Source organism: Pelophylax lessonae (assembly GCF_965119305.1).
Source record: "Pelophylax lessonae genome assembly, chromosome: 1".
Taxonomy (NCBI): Eukaryota; Metazoa; Chordata; class Amphibia; order Anura; family Ranidae; genus Pelophylax; species Pelophylax lessonae.
The window spans coordinates 137,498,711-137,512,789 of record NC_138768.1 but is presented as its reverse complement, the minus strand read 5'-3'; the positions used below and the strand labels follow the sequence as shown (position 1 = coordinate 137,512,789).

Genomic DNA, 14,079 nt, shown 5'->3' with positions numbered 1-14,079 from the left:
GTGTGAGGCGAGGAGAGCCGATAAACGGCACTTCCTCATTTACATGTGACCGGCTGTGATTGGACAGTGGACACAGGCAATCACATGGGTAAATAGCCAAGTCATTGGCTCTTTACCAAGATCGGGGTCGCGCTTTGTCCTAGCAACACTGCGCGCCCCCGCGGGCGCACAAAGTGAGGCTGTTCTGGTGTGCTGTCATATGACGGTTTCCCAGAACAGTAGCCGCACCGCTCCGCCGTCATTTGACGGTGGGCGGGCGGGCGGGAAGTGGTTAAGGGCACTTATGTTTAGCCTTGGGTTATTTTCCCCACCCCTCATTTTTCTTTTGGCACTGCTTTTGGACGTCCCAGCAGTTGATTTTTGGAGCGCTGTGTCTGTCAATGAACGAAAGAGAAAATGTGATTTTTGTACTTAACGTAAAATCCATTTCTCTTTTCGTTCATCGATGGAAACAGCACCCACCCCTCTATGAAGTTCTGATACTTCTAATACTGCTTGCTACTAAACTGATTAACTAGAGCAGATAGGGGGGTTATATACCAAGCTGAGGACGGCCCATGGGCGTAGCCATCTGTTTTTTGTTCTGCCTAGTCCTATTCCTGGAGGAGGCAATATAACCCACTAGTTATAATTTATGGAGCGCTGTGTCCGTCGGTGAACGAAAGAGAAATGGATTTCACGGTAAGTATAAAAATACCATTATTTGCTTGTTTTCCTGAGTCATGCCAGGTTGTGGTTTATTGCACACTTTTGTTTGTAGATAATAAGGAAAAGAACACATGACGTGTTAAACTTATTATATGTGAAATTAATCAGTTGAATGCAAATAATCTTATCAGTTAGTTAATGTTTTAGAATTGACGTGTGTATTTCTGTGGATGTCTGTGTCTGCATGCCTGGTGCTGTCAGTATTTGCTCATTACATATGCAGGCTCTGCTTCCAGCTTAGTAGTTTTGCCTAAAAACTGACTTCACCGCTCCTATCCTTCAGCGCAAGTCCATGGGTCAGCCCCCAATTTTTTTTTTTTCCGTTTTGGATGCAGGGAAGAGGGGTTATATCCTCAATCAGCTTTTATTTCTGTATATATATTACACCTTGGGGATATTCATTCTCATTAATTTTTCTGGTGATCATAGATATTGGGACAGAAAATGAGGGGAATCCAAATATTTTACAAACTTGAGCTGACCATACACGGCCTTTTTATATATTTTTTTTCAGCCAGCAGGGATTAGTAGTGGGCACACCCCTCATTGTAGACATGTATTGCAGAGATAGAAAGTGGGGGCCTGTCTGACAATGTCTGTTGGTTAACACTGTACACTGGGTAATGTGATTAAACTCTTGTTCCTGTTGGACTGCACAGTCATATTTTGATGTATTCTTAACAAGCAGCTTTAAAATAAGTCATTACTGACCTCTCTAGCTGTATGTACAGTTAAAAAAATCATCCCAGTTCCAGCCACAGTTTCACCTTCCTGTACATTAGCACAATTGCGACACAGCGTTATCCAGCCACTCCTCTTCCAGTGCAGTTTCAGCTTCCTGTACATTGGCATAGTTATGGCACAGCGTCATCCAGCCGCTCCTCTTCCAATGCAGTTTCAGCTTCCAATGCATTGGCACAGTTACAGCACAGTGCCATCCAGCCACTCCTCGTTCTGTGCAGTTTCAGCTTCCCATGCATTGGCACAGTTACTGCACAGTGCCACAAAGCCTCTTCTCTTCCAGTGCATTGGCACAGTTACAGCACAGTGCCATCCAGCCACTCCTCTTCCCGTGCATTGGCACAGTTACAGCACAGCTGCCATCCAGCCACTCCTCTTCTAGTGCAGTTTCAGACCAGACCAGTTTCAGACCATATGTAGTATATCTTCATTGCTCTTTGCGGCTTTTAAGTGGGATCATAATGCAAGAGCTGCAATGCCTGGAAAATGGCTTTCCGTAGCTTAGACTGGGTGGTGTATTAAAATCTGACTTCCCACTGTTGGTCAGACTATTCTTTGTCCATGTTCTAATCTACAGATTGTGATATTACAGACCCTCATTGTTCACCTTCCACTTTGGAATCCAGTTGCACTGGATCATAAAATAATACTTAACTAAGTGGGCTTGTGATAATATCAGTGAGCACACGGTGATGCTGGCAATGATTACCTAAACTTGTTACCAGTGCCCTGAATTCTTTGTTCTAAAATGATCCAGGCTAGAGCCATGAAGGGTGGTATACTTTGTTAAAACTATTCCACCCTCTCTTTTGCTTTAAAATATTTTGTGTGAAAAGAAAAATTCCTGGGAGCGTTCGTTAACTCAGAACAGTCGCATTAATGAAGTGCGAGTTCTCGATAGCTGCAAGGTTAAATCGGTGAAGCAGGTCCTAATTGGGTTTGACTTACAATGTTTACTTTCTGGTTTGCTTGTTGTCGTGCTCAGAGTTAATAATTTATGAGGCACACTGAACTGGAAACTTGTCTGTCTTTCGTGCAAAAACTAGAAAGTATTGAGTGTTTTACAGAGATGTACTCAAAGCCACCTTCTCATGCTAGCACATTGAGGGTGGTTATAATATATAATACACATTCATTTTGTCCATCTATGTATTTGTATTAACCCTTTCACTGCCAGAGCCTTTTTTTTTTTGCGTTTTTTTTTTTTTCAAGCATGCTTAAAAAAATAATAATTTTAGGCCTGCAGATTACATAAAACCCCCAAAACATTACATATTTTTTGAAAGCAGCAGACACCCTAGAGAATAAAATAGTGGTAGTTCCAATTTTTTATGTAGCCTGATATTCCCGCAATGGTTAACAATAAAGTTAATGTCAGGGCACAAAAGCGCAATAAATTAACACATTTTGTGGTAAAATAGTAAATAGATACCCAACTTGTCATCCCTAAAATTTGCGTGCGCCTGTGAATTATTAATATTATACAGGATTTATATAGCGCCAACAGTTTGCGCATCGCTTTATAATGGGAATTGGCGACAAACTTCAGTACACTATACTTCCAATAGGTGACACTTTAAAAGCCCATTTTAGGTCATCTGTTTAGTGTTAGATGAGGTCTGGTGCTAAAAATATTGCTGTCCGGCTTGTAACGTGTATCCCAATTGGCGTATTCATGGGTAGATGCCCGCGACGCATGCATTTACGTTTGTATAAGGGGGAAGAGGGTCGCCAATTTTTTTTTGGAGGGATTTTATGTGCTTTGGTATTTTTTTTATTTTTATTTTTACATTTAAAATATATTTTTAATTAAAGCATTTGTTACCCTAAAAATAATGGTTTATTTTCCTTTAAAGCATGTTATACAGCAGAGTGCTTGTGCTGTGTAATTTTGCCCCTTGTATTACCTAAAATGCCTGGCTGATCCTGTCTGGTTCTACCCTCCCCCCCTTTAAACTGACCACAGTTTATCATGGCTGCTGAGCCCTGACACCGTGGTCAGTTAATGTGCCTTTATCATCTGCAGCTCCCCCCCGCCTTTCAGCTCGTGACAGTGCCCGCCCCTCCCCTCCTACTAAAATTACGATTGAGTTTCCATACAATCCTCTGTTTTATAATGATAGGTACCCCAGTGTGTGTAATTTATAAAAAAAAAAAAAAAAATGCTGCTATATACCTTATTTCAGAGCGTCGCTCATGTGACCAGCCACCTCTCCTCCTGACTGAAGTCAGTTGGGATTTTCGGCCCCTCCCACTGTAGCTGTCAGATCGAGAGAGGGGAGAGGCGGCCGATTCACATGCGTGCCGAGCGGCGCTCTGAAATAAGGTATATAGCGGCATTTTCTTTTATTAAGCACACACACAGGGAGCACCTGTCATTATAAAACAGAGAGGATTGTATGAAGTTATCACAGTGGCTTAACAACCACTTTTTTTTAATTACATAGGGGACAAAAAGTGCAATTTTTAAATTACAGGAGAGAGAAGGGACTCTTTAAACTTCCTTCTTGTTATGAAAAGCAGAGACTTACTTTGGTAGTTAAGAGAGCGTCATCTAAACATCTGGTGTGCAACACACATCTCAAGGGCCCTCTGCATGTAGGCAGCGGGGTGAGAGGCGCTGGAACACTCTGTGTGAGAGAGGCTGTATTATTGGTGGCGTTATCAGGGCCCACAATATAATTGGGGGGGGGGGGGGGGAGTGAGGAGAAGACCAGTGCGGGAGCATGTAATCAGGTAAGTGATCAGCAGTGAGGTGGGAGGGTGTAATGCAGTGCCATGAAGATCAATGCAAGAGGGAGTGAGTTACATTTTACTGCCATGACCACCAGTGCAGGAAATGTGGAGATAGGGGGTTAACTTTCTCTGCCATAGCCATCAGTGCAGGAGGGGGTTGAGCCAATGCTGACCACCCAATGCATCTAGAGGTTCAGCATGATCGGCAAACAGCTTGCATTTGATGACTTGAAGAAGAATTTGAAGTCATGAGTGGTTTCACCATATTTCTATTGGGAAGTTTGCCTTTCAGTACTCCAAGGGACATCTTTTTTTACTTTTATTGGTTGTCAGTGATTATTTTACTTGGAGTACTGCAATGTTTGTTGCTCTTGCTCATTGAAATGTTTAAAGATTATCTGTTGAATCTTTCCAAAATTATCTATCTAATGCTCCTGGATTCTTCCACAATATTAGGAGTTTGATGTAGGTCTGGAGGAACCAGCATGTCTTCATATCAAAGGACTGGTTACTTGGAAATCTGTGTTGTTTTGTTTAGCACTAGCAATTAAAGGAGATGTCTGAAGCTGACCATACATGGATCAAATGTAACCCGGCTGAATTTCGATCCATGTGAGGCCGTGGTGGTTGGTCTACCGGTCGACTTCTTCTCGACCATCCTGTCAGCATTCAATGCATCAGTGCTGCAGGTAATAGGCTACAGCATTGATCAGTGTGGCAGGAAAGTCAGTTAGAATATAAAGACACAGCAGGGAGGTTTCCCACTGGTTGAATGGAAAAAAAAAAACTGACTCACGTAGGTCCAGCCTAACAGCTACCCAGGAAAACTGTACAGATAAGCAATTGGTGGGGTACACAGAGTCATCCACATATGCCACTGTTCTTGAGCAAAGGATGTACACAACCAGAGTAAGAATGCTGCATTATCCTTAGATGCAAGGATTTTTTTGTCTGTGTTGTATAGAATATTGTATTGCTATTACATTGTAGGGCAGTCTTTAAATACATTTTTTAATAATCACTCTCTTTTTCCAGAATGCGCCTGCAGTTGATGAAGAAGGGTATAGTATAAAACCGGAAGAAAGTCAGAATTATATCCTTTTTCTAGCATAATTTCTTACATTTTAAGATAAAAAGGTTAACATAAGCGCTTCAATCAATGGTGTTGGGCTCTATGTCTCCTAAATCTCTTGCATGTATTGTCATATGTACAGTAGTCTAAAATAGCTTCTGTGCTCCTTATAGGAAAGGATATTGGTTCCAGTGATGGATAAAATAGTCTTTGACAAATGTGTCCTCATCACATAAGTGCTCCGAAGAGCACACAACTCATCAATCACCAGCAGCCTGGCTTCGACATCAAGTCATAGGCAGAGAGGAAATGACCAACAGCAAACATCAACCATGCAAAGCAAATACTATTTTGAATGTTAAACTCTCAGGTCCGGTTCACACTGATGCGATGCGGGAAGGCTGCGAACTCGCAGCCTGTTCCCGCATCGCACACGCACCCCCGGCAGTTCACACTGCCATATGCGATCCGCTGGGGGTGTCAATGTAATCTTAACGACACCCCCAGTTTGATCGCATATCGCAGTGCGATCGTGCAGTTCGCACAGGATCGGATCGCACAAGTGTGAACTGCTGTGCGATCCGATCCTGATGCGGCTGCAAAAATGCCTCCTGTGCGTGTTTGCTGCGCGTGCGACGCGAATTTAGCCATACAGTTTGTATGGCTAAACTCGCACCCAACAGCCGATCGCATGTAATGTCTGAGCAGTGCGCTCCGACATTACATGCGAACCCCGCACACGCACAAGTGTGAATCGGGGCTTAAGCATAAATTTTTGAAAGCTTACCTATTCAGCTTTCAAAATCTTGCATAATAATCTGCTCCAAACTGGAGCACAGTGCTACAGAGGAATGCATACTGTAGGGGGAAGTAGCAGCAGTATTGTGCTAAGTTTTGCAAGACCTTAAAGAGTGGATGGATAAGTCTTCAAATAATTTTGCTTGTGGGCGCTGACTACTTGCCTACCAGGCCAATTCTAACACTTGCATGTAAAAATCTAGAAAATTACTTAGAACCTCCGAACATTTTATATATCTATATCTATATATATATATATATACATATATATATAATATATATATGTGTGTATATATAATTTTTTTTTTTTTAGCAGTGGCCCCAGAGAATAAAATAATGGGTGTTGCAATTGTTTGTTACACGGTATTTGCGCAGCTGTTTTTCATGCAATTATTTTTTTTCGAAAAAGTACACTTTCATGAATTTAATTGCACACAACCACAATATAATACCTAATTGTTTGGAAAATATATAAGATGATGTTACGCTAAGTAAATAGATACCTAACATGGATGGCACAGTTTAAAATTGGGTCCACTGGTTCGGATCCTAGTCCCGGCACCAAAAATAAAATAAAATTAGGTCTGCCTGTGGAATGGCGCCAAACTACAGTAGTTAAAATTCTCCTTAGGCAATGCTTTAAATTCTTTTAGAGGTTACCATTTTAAAATTACACAGAAGGTCTGGTTCTGAAATCATTGCTCTCGGACGTTCGTGAAGATACCTATCAAGTGTAGTGCGATCATCGTTTACATATGCGTGCGGGACTTGGGGAGGGGGGCGCTTTAAATTTGTTTTTATTATTATTTATTTTATCCCAAAAATGTTTTTTACATTTATTCTTTATTTTTATTCATATTTGTTTTTATTTTTTGTTAACTTTATTGCTATCACAAGGTGTGAACAACACCCCTTGTGATAGCATGGGCCGTGACAGATGCTCATTATGGAGAGGTCTGGGGTCTCTTAGACCCCAAATCTTTCCTCTGGCCTCCCAGGCAGCAGATCAGATACAGATCTGTAACGACTAGGTAAACAAAGAACCAAAACCAGAAGTGACAAAATCCTCGTCTCTTCTGGTTTCCGGGGTCACGGAGAGGGAGGAGCAAAGGCAACTCCTCCTCCATCGCTCCTGGGATTCGCGATCAGACGGCAGAGCCTTGAATAGGCAGGAGCAGTGTTGGGGGGGGGGGGGGGTGCTAAAATACTTTTTATACTGGGATGATGTCTGCAGGTGCTGGTATAACCACTTCAGCCCAAGGACATCCATGTCCAATGTATTGAAGTGGTTAAAGAATATGTAAACCCAACATTTCAATGTCCTGATATATACAGTGCCTTGAAAATTTCCAAATATTGTCATATTGCAACCAAAAACGTAAATGTATTTAATTAGGGTATTATGTGATAGACCAACACAAAGTGGGAGGTTTGTTAGAGAACCTTGGTAAACAAACAGCATAATGAAGGCCAAAGAACACACAAGACAGGTCAGGGATAAAGTTGTGGAAAAGTTTAAAGCATGGTTAGGTTATAAAGAAAATATCCCAAGCTTTGAACATCTCACAAAGCACTGTTCAATTAATCATCTGCAAATGGAAAGAGTATGGCACAACTGCAAACCATGGTTGTCCACCTAAAATGACAGGCCAGGCAAGGAGAGCATTAATCAGAGAAGCAACCAAGAGGCCCATGGTAACTCTAGAGGAGCTGCAGAGAGCCACAGCTCAGGTGGGAGAATAGGTACTCAGGACAACTATTAGTCGTGCACTCAACAAATCTGGCCTTTATGTAAGAGTGGCAAGAAGAAAGCCATAAGAAGTCCTGTTTGCAGCTTGCAAGAAGCCATGTGGTGGACACAGCTAATGTGGAAGAAGGTGCTCTGGTCAGATGAGATGAAGATGTAACTTTTTGGCCTAAAAGCAAAACGCTATGTGTGGCGGAAAACTAACACTGAGCATAACCCTGAACACACCATCCCCACCGTGAAACGTGGTGGCAGCATCATGTTGTGGGGATTCTTTTCTTTAGCAGGGACAGGGAAGCTGGTCAGAGTAAATGAGAAGATGGATGGAGCCAAATACAGGGCAATCTTAGAAGAAAACCTGTAAGAGTATGCAAAAGACTTGAGAGCGGAGGTTCACCTTCCAGCAGGACAACGGCCCTAAACATACAGCCAGAGCTACAATGGAATGGTTTGGATCAAAGCATGTTCATGTGTAAGAATTGCCCAGTTAAAGCCCAGACCCAAATCCAATTGAGAATCTGTGGCAAGACTTGAAAATTGCTGTTCACAGACCCTTTCCTTCCAATCTGACAGAACTTGAGCCATTTTGCAAAGAGGAATGGGCAAAAATGTCACTATCTAGATGTGCAAAGCTGGTAGAGACATACCCAAAAAGACTTGCAGCTGTAATTGCAGTGAAAGGTGGTTCTACAAAGTTTTGAATCAGGGGAATGAATACAAATGCACGCCACACTTTTCAGATATTTATTTGTAAAAAATATGAAAACCATTTTTCTCTAGCGCTCATTGACAGACGTAGTCCTCGGTGATACACCACCTTCGGGTTATGTTGCCTCCACAGGAGCAGGACTAGACAGGAAATTAAAAAGCTCTGGCCACACCCCAGGGGCAGTCCCAGAGGGTATATCCTCTCTCTCTCTGCCTCAGCAAATCAGTTATTTTCTGTCTAGTTAGGAGTAAGGACCTAGACACCTTGCTGGGATCTTAGGTCCTGGCAAGAATTTTTTCTTAAAGGATTTTTTTAGACAGCTTTTTTCTCCAGTGTTCCTGTGAGATCTTCAAGCAAGAAAGCTGAACTAGGCGACGGGCTGGATGTTGAGATCCGGTGGTCACCCCAGTTCAGCCTACGAGCGCGTGCAGGCCATAGCCCCGCGCTGGGTCGGCCGCGACAAAGTCCCATTAAAGGACTGTCCACGCGAGTTAAACGTCTCGCTGAAACGCCAAAGACCATGAGTCACGGCGTCCGTATCGGTCGACAGCCCTCCCGCCCCGGTGGAGAGGGGTACTGTCAGGAGTTGGTGCCCGCCTGGTTCCGGTATGGTGAGTAGTATGTTCCCCCTTTCCCCCTGACGGGTTTTGTGGTGAACGCGGGCCCCTCTCTGTATGGTAAGATAGAGTCCCTTTCTATCCTACAACATGACACAGATCCTCCTACTTTGAGTGTGATTTTATGTGTGCAAAAAGCCGGGAGGCTTGGTTTGGGAGCTAACAATCTAATTGTATACATGTTTTAAAGATGTAATCTGTGGCATTCTGGGAATCTTATGGGTTAAGCTACCTACCAGTCAGAAGCCACGGACATGTAGACTGCCTTCCTAATCAGATCTCCAGCTATTAGCAGGCCTCCCGAACGGCCATGCGGTCCGCCAGGGCCGGTACCGCCAACCACGCCATATCCTCATGCAGTGAGAGTGTTGTGTGCCCTGCAGCACACCGCTATTCAGTACGGGCCGCCGCCATTTTTTTTTTGCTGGATCGCACGAGCCGCCATCTTGGCGTAGCCTCGTGTCTCCAGCATGGGGGCGGCCATGTTTGAGGTGATCCAAACACCTCGTGGAGCTTGGGGGAGGCGCCGGAAGGCGTACAGAGGGGCGGAGCCGCCTCCTTTCTTCCTGGGCGGGCAGCCAGCCAAAAGACTTCCTGTTTGTTAAGACAGCGCTGTAACCTGTTGCAGTTAAACTCTGAGCATCAAGTGGTGAGCCTGGGGGTCTATCTCTCTCTCTCTCGATCGATAGGGATCCCTAGCAGGTAACACTAAGGGGCTTTTGTGGCGCTGGGGGTCGAAAAAAAAAAAAAAAAGAAAAGTTTTATTTTTGAATTATATTATCCAGGAAGTAACTGGAGTTATCATGGACCCTGCCACACATATTCCCCCACCTGTTTCCCTCGAGGGGGCCACGGGAAACGCCGGTGCACAGAGTATAGAGTCATTTACAGCAATTTTGGAGTCTATGGTGGCTCGGGTGGAGGCGGCCTGTCAGGGACGGGGGTCAAGGAAGCGACCCCCGCCTACCCCTATACCATCTGACACCTCTGACTCAGATTCAGAGATGGTCACGGCAGTTGCAGGTTCCTCTGCAAGGGCTGTTATCCCAGGTAAAGCCCCCTCAGACAGTGAGGAGGACGCTTCTTCTCCTGCTATAATTCAGGAAGAAGCATTGGTGGACGCACTAGTTGTGGCAGTGCAAGAAACCTTAAAACTTGAGGCTTTACCGGCAGAGGCAACTGAAACAGAGAGGCCTTTTGGTACTAATAAGCCCATCAAGACGGCGAAGGCTTTTCCTGTACCTAAATGTTTTGGTAATCAGATTAAAGGAGAATGGGAGCATTCTAAACGTACCTTTACTATTTCCAAGCGTATTGCTAGACGCTATCCGTTTGAGGAATCCATCATTAAGAAATGGACGGTACCACCAGTCGTGGATCCGCCTATTTCCAGGCTGAATAAAGCCACGGTTATTCCAGTGGAGGACACTTCGTCCTTTAAGGATCCGGTGGATCGAAAGATAGAAGCAGAGTCCCGCACTATCTTTTCTCTGATAGGGTCAGCATTTAGACCAGTAATTGTTATTGGTCTAGTTTCCCAGACACTTACGGAATGGGCGAAAATGGTACGCCAAGATCTTAGGGGAAAAGATATTCCCCAGGAGACATCTGATTTGATGGAACAGATCATACAAGGGCTACGGTTTATCTGTGACGCAGCCTTGGACACAACTCCCTTATTAGGGCATGCATCTAAGTTAGCAGTGATCCTCAGACGTGTGCTGTGGTTAAAATGCTGGTCAGCTGACCTAGGTTCCAAAAAGACCTTGACCAATCTCCCTTTTCAGGGGAATCGTCTATTTGGGGCCAACCTAGATGAAATCATTAAGGATGCCACTGGGGGCAAGAGCACTTTTTTGCCACAGGCTGCAAAAGCTAAGGGACCTCGCAACAAGCGAGGACCTTTCTTTACCGCCCATAAAGGGCGCCCGGCTGGTACTAGCGGGAAAGGCAAGACTCCTCCAGGAGGGTTCAAGAAGGGCTGGTCGGACAAGCAGAGGACCAACCCAGCCAAACCCGAAGCAAAGGAGTACACAGCCTGAAGGTGCGCCCCCACCCGGTTTCAGGGTGGGGGGACGTTTTCACCGGTATTCAGGACATTAGATCGAGTATCAACCACTACTACCGGTGCGATTCTTCCCTTCCAACATTTAAGTACCACAGGAAGCGGTAGTTACCGTTCCCTGAATAGATCTTTTCCTTTACCTTTTCCTAAGATTAGTCCCGATACCTCACAGGAATCGGATCTGGTTGACCAGATAGGCCAAGTAGCCTCTAGTCGGGTGACTTCGGTCCCTGAGGTTCAACCAGAAAAGATCACCTTTCCTGATAACTATCAGGTATCTGATAAATGTGTGGGAACAGAAAACGACCAGACTTTCTCGGATGGTCGGGGCCAGATAGCTCTAGGGACGCCTGGTTCAGATCCAATCAGCGCCAGTGGTCCTAGAAATTCTAGGCTGGCCTCCTCAAGCCGGCCTGGCCGACTTGGACATGCTAGTCGCAGACGTTCCGTGGGAACTTCGTCTCAGGGAGTGTCTGTGGTCTCAAGGACCAATTTACCTTCGTGCTTTACAGTCGCTGGTTTTAATGGCCTGGCCATTGAGACCCAAGTACTGAAGGACAGAGGTTTGTCTACTTCAGTCATTCCTACCCTTATTAAAGCAAGGAAAGCGACTTCCAGCAAAGTCTATTATCACACATGGAAGACTTATATTGCGTGGTGCGAATCTTTAGGATTTCCTCCACGTACCTATTCGGTGACTCGAATATTGGCCTTTTTGCAACAAGGGGTTGAGCAGAAGCTAGCCTTGAGCACCATCAAGGGTCAAGTTTCAGCATTAGCAATCTTCTTTCAGAAGCCTTTAGCTACCAAATCCTTGGTGCGGAATTTCATCCAGGGGGTGCGGCACCTGGCTCCTCCAGTCCGCGCGCCCTTACCGCCCTGGGATCTTAATTTGGTTTTGTCGGTTCTACAGAAACCTCCCTTTGAAAACATCAGGGAGATTCCCTTGCTTACTTTATCGCAGAAGGTGGCCTTCTTGGTGGCTATTACTTCTGCTCGCAGGGTGTCAGAACTGGCTGCATTATCATGCCAGTCCCCATACCTAGTGATTCATAGGGATAAGGTAGTACTTCATCCTAAGCCATCTTTTCTTCCTAAGGTGGTGTGAGATTTTCATCTGAATGAAGATATTGTACTACCTTCCTTGTGTCCTCAGCCCAAGCATCATCGGTAACATGCGTTGCATTCCTTAGATGTGGTTCGGGCAATCAGGGTATACCTGAAAGCTACGGAATCATTCCGTAAGACGGATTCACTTTTTGTGATCACGGATGGCCCCAGAAAGGGTTTGCCTGCATCTGCCGCGACCATTGCCAAATGGATTAGACAAACGGTGGTACAGGCTTATTCTATTAAGGGTCAGAGTCCTCCGTTCCCTGTTAGGGCGCACTCCACTCGAGGCGTCAGTGGTCCAGGTATGTAAGGCGGCCACTTGGTCGTCGTTACATACCTTTACAAAATTCTATAAAATTGATGTGACGGCATCGGCGGATGCCTCATTTGGCCGCAAGGTTTTGCAGGCCGCAATTTGAGGAGACCGGTGGTCTACCTCGAGGGTTTTTTCTGTTTGAAAAGAAAAAAAAAAAAAAAAAAAGAAAAATTTTTTCTCTCTTTTGTTGAGTCTCATCATTAAGGATGAGCATTGTAAACTTCTAGTTGGCACCGGTTGGGCCTTCTAGATTGGGATTTGATTTCATTTTCCCACCCCTCAGTTGTGATACTGCTCTGGGACGTCCCGAAGGTGGTGTATCACCGAGGACTACGTCTGTCAATGAGCGCTAGAGAAAAATGGATTTTTGTAAAATCTTACCGTAAAATCCTTTTCTCTTAGCTCATTGACAGACGTAGTCCCCGCCCCTCTGTTTTTTTGAGTTGGGTTGGGTTAAATCTCTAAAGACTGCTTTTTCACATAACTGATTTGCTGAGGCAGAGAGAGAGAGGATATACCCTCTGGGACTGCCCCTAGGGTGTGGCCAGAGCTTTTTAATTTCCTGTCTAGTCCTGCTCCTGTGGAGGCAACATAACCCGAAGGTGGTGTATCACCGAGGACTACGTCTGTCAATGAGCTAAGAGAAAAGGATTTTACGGTAAGATTTTACAAAAATCCATTTTTCTCTTAGCTCATTGACAGACGTAGTCCCCGCCCCTCTGTTTTTTTTTGAGTTGGGGTAAAATCTCTAAAGACTGCTTTTTCACATAACTGATTTGCTGAGGCAGAGAGAGAGAGGATATACCCTCTGGGACTGCCCCTGGGGTGTGGCCAGAGCTTTTTAATTTCCTGTCTAGTCCTGCTCCTGTGGTGGTGGTGTATCACCGAGGACTACGTCTGTCAATGAGCTAAGAGAAAAGGATTTTACGGTAAGATTTTACAAAAATCCATTTTTTTCTATCGTCCATCGACAGACGCAGCCTAATCTCCATGAGCTGAGTGGGTTTTTTCTCCTCTCATCAGGAATAGTCTAGGCAGGAAAATTTGAATACACACGCCCAGGGGGCTGTCCCTCCAGGCATAAACCCCCCACTGCACAACCCAGCACATCAGTTTGTTTTCTGTCTAGAGTAGGAGTAGACCTAGGTTTCCTGCTGGGACTCCGGTCTCAGTATTTTTATTCTTTTCAGAATATTTCTTTTATTTCTCTTTACTCACTTGCTAGCTAGTGTTCAGGGAAGAATTTCCTGGTGATCTACAAGCAACGATGCCGGCTGGGGCTTCGTACTGGATATTCTAGATCCTTATGGTCCCCCCCAGTCTGGCCTACGAGCTTGAGCAGGTTATAGTTCTGACCTAGGCTTAGCCACGACGGTGCCTCCATGTCTGGACGGGGACGAGCCTGCGAGTGCATGCCTCACTGGGACGCAGCATACCCCTTGGCTGGTAGTACCCCC

General features: G+C 44.8%; 1 protein-coding gene across 1 annotated transcript in view; it reads left to right on the top strand.

Moving 5' to 3' along the window:
* FCHO2 (FCH and mu domain containing endocytic adaptor 2) overlaps nt 1–14,079 on the top strand; it is a 316,629-nt gene that overhangs the window by 192,661 nt on the left and 109,889 nt on the right. The window contains exon 12 of the mRNA XM_082267434.1: nt 5,221–5,278. Coding sequence (XP_082123560.1) covers nt 5,221–5,278 — 58 coding nt within the window. The remainder of the gene's footprint in view (nt 1–5,220; nt 5,279–14,079) is intronic.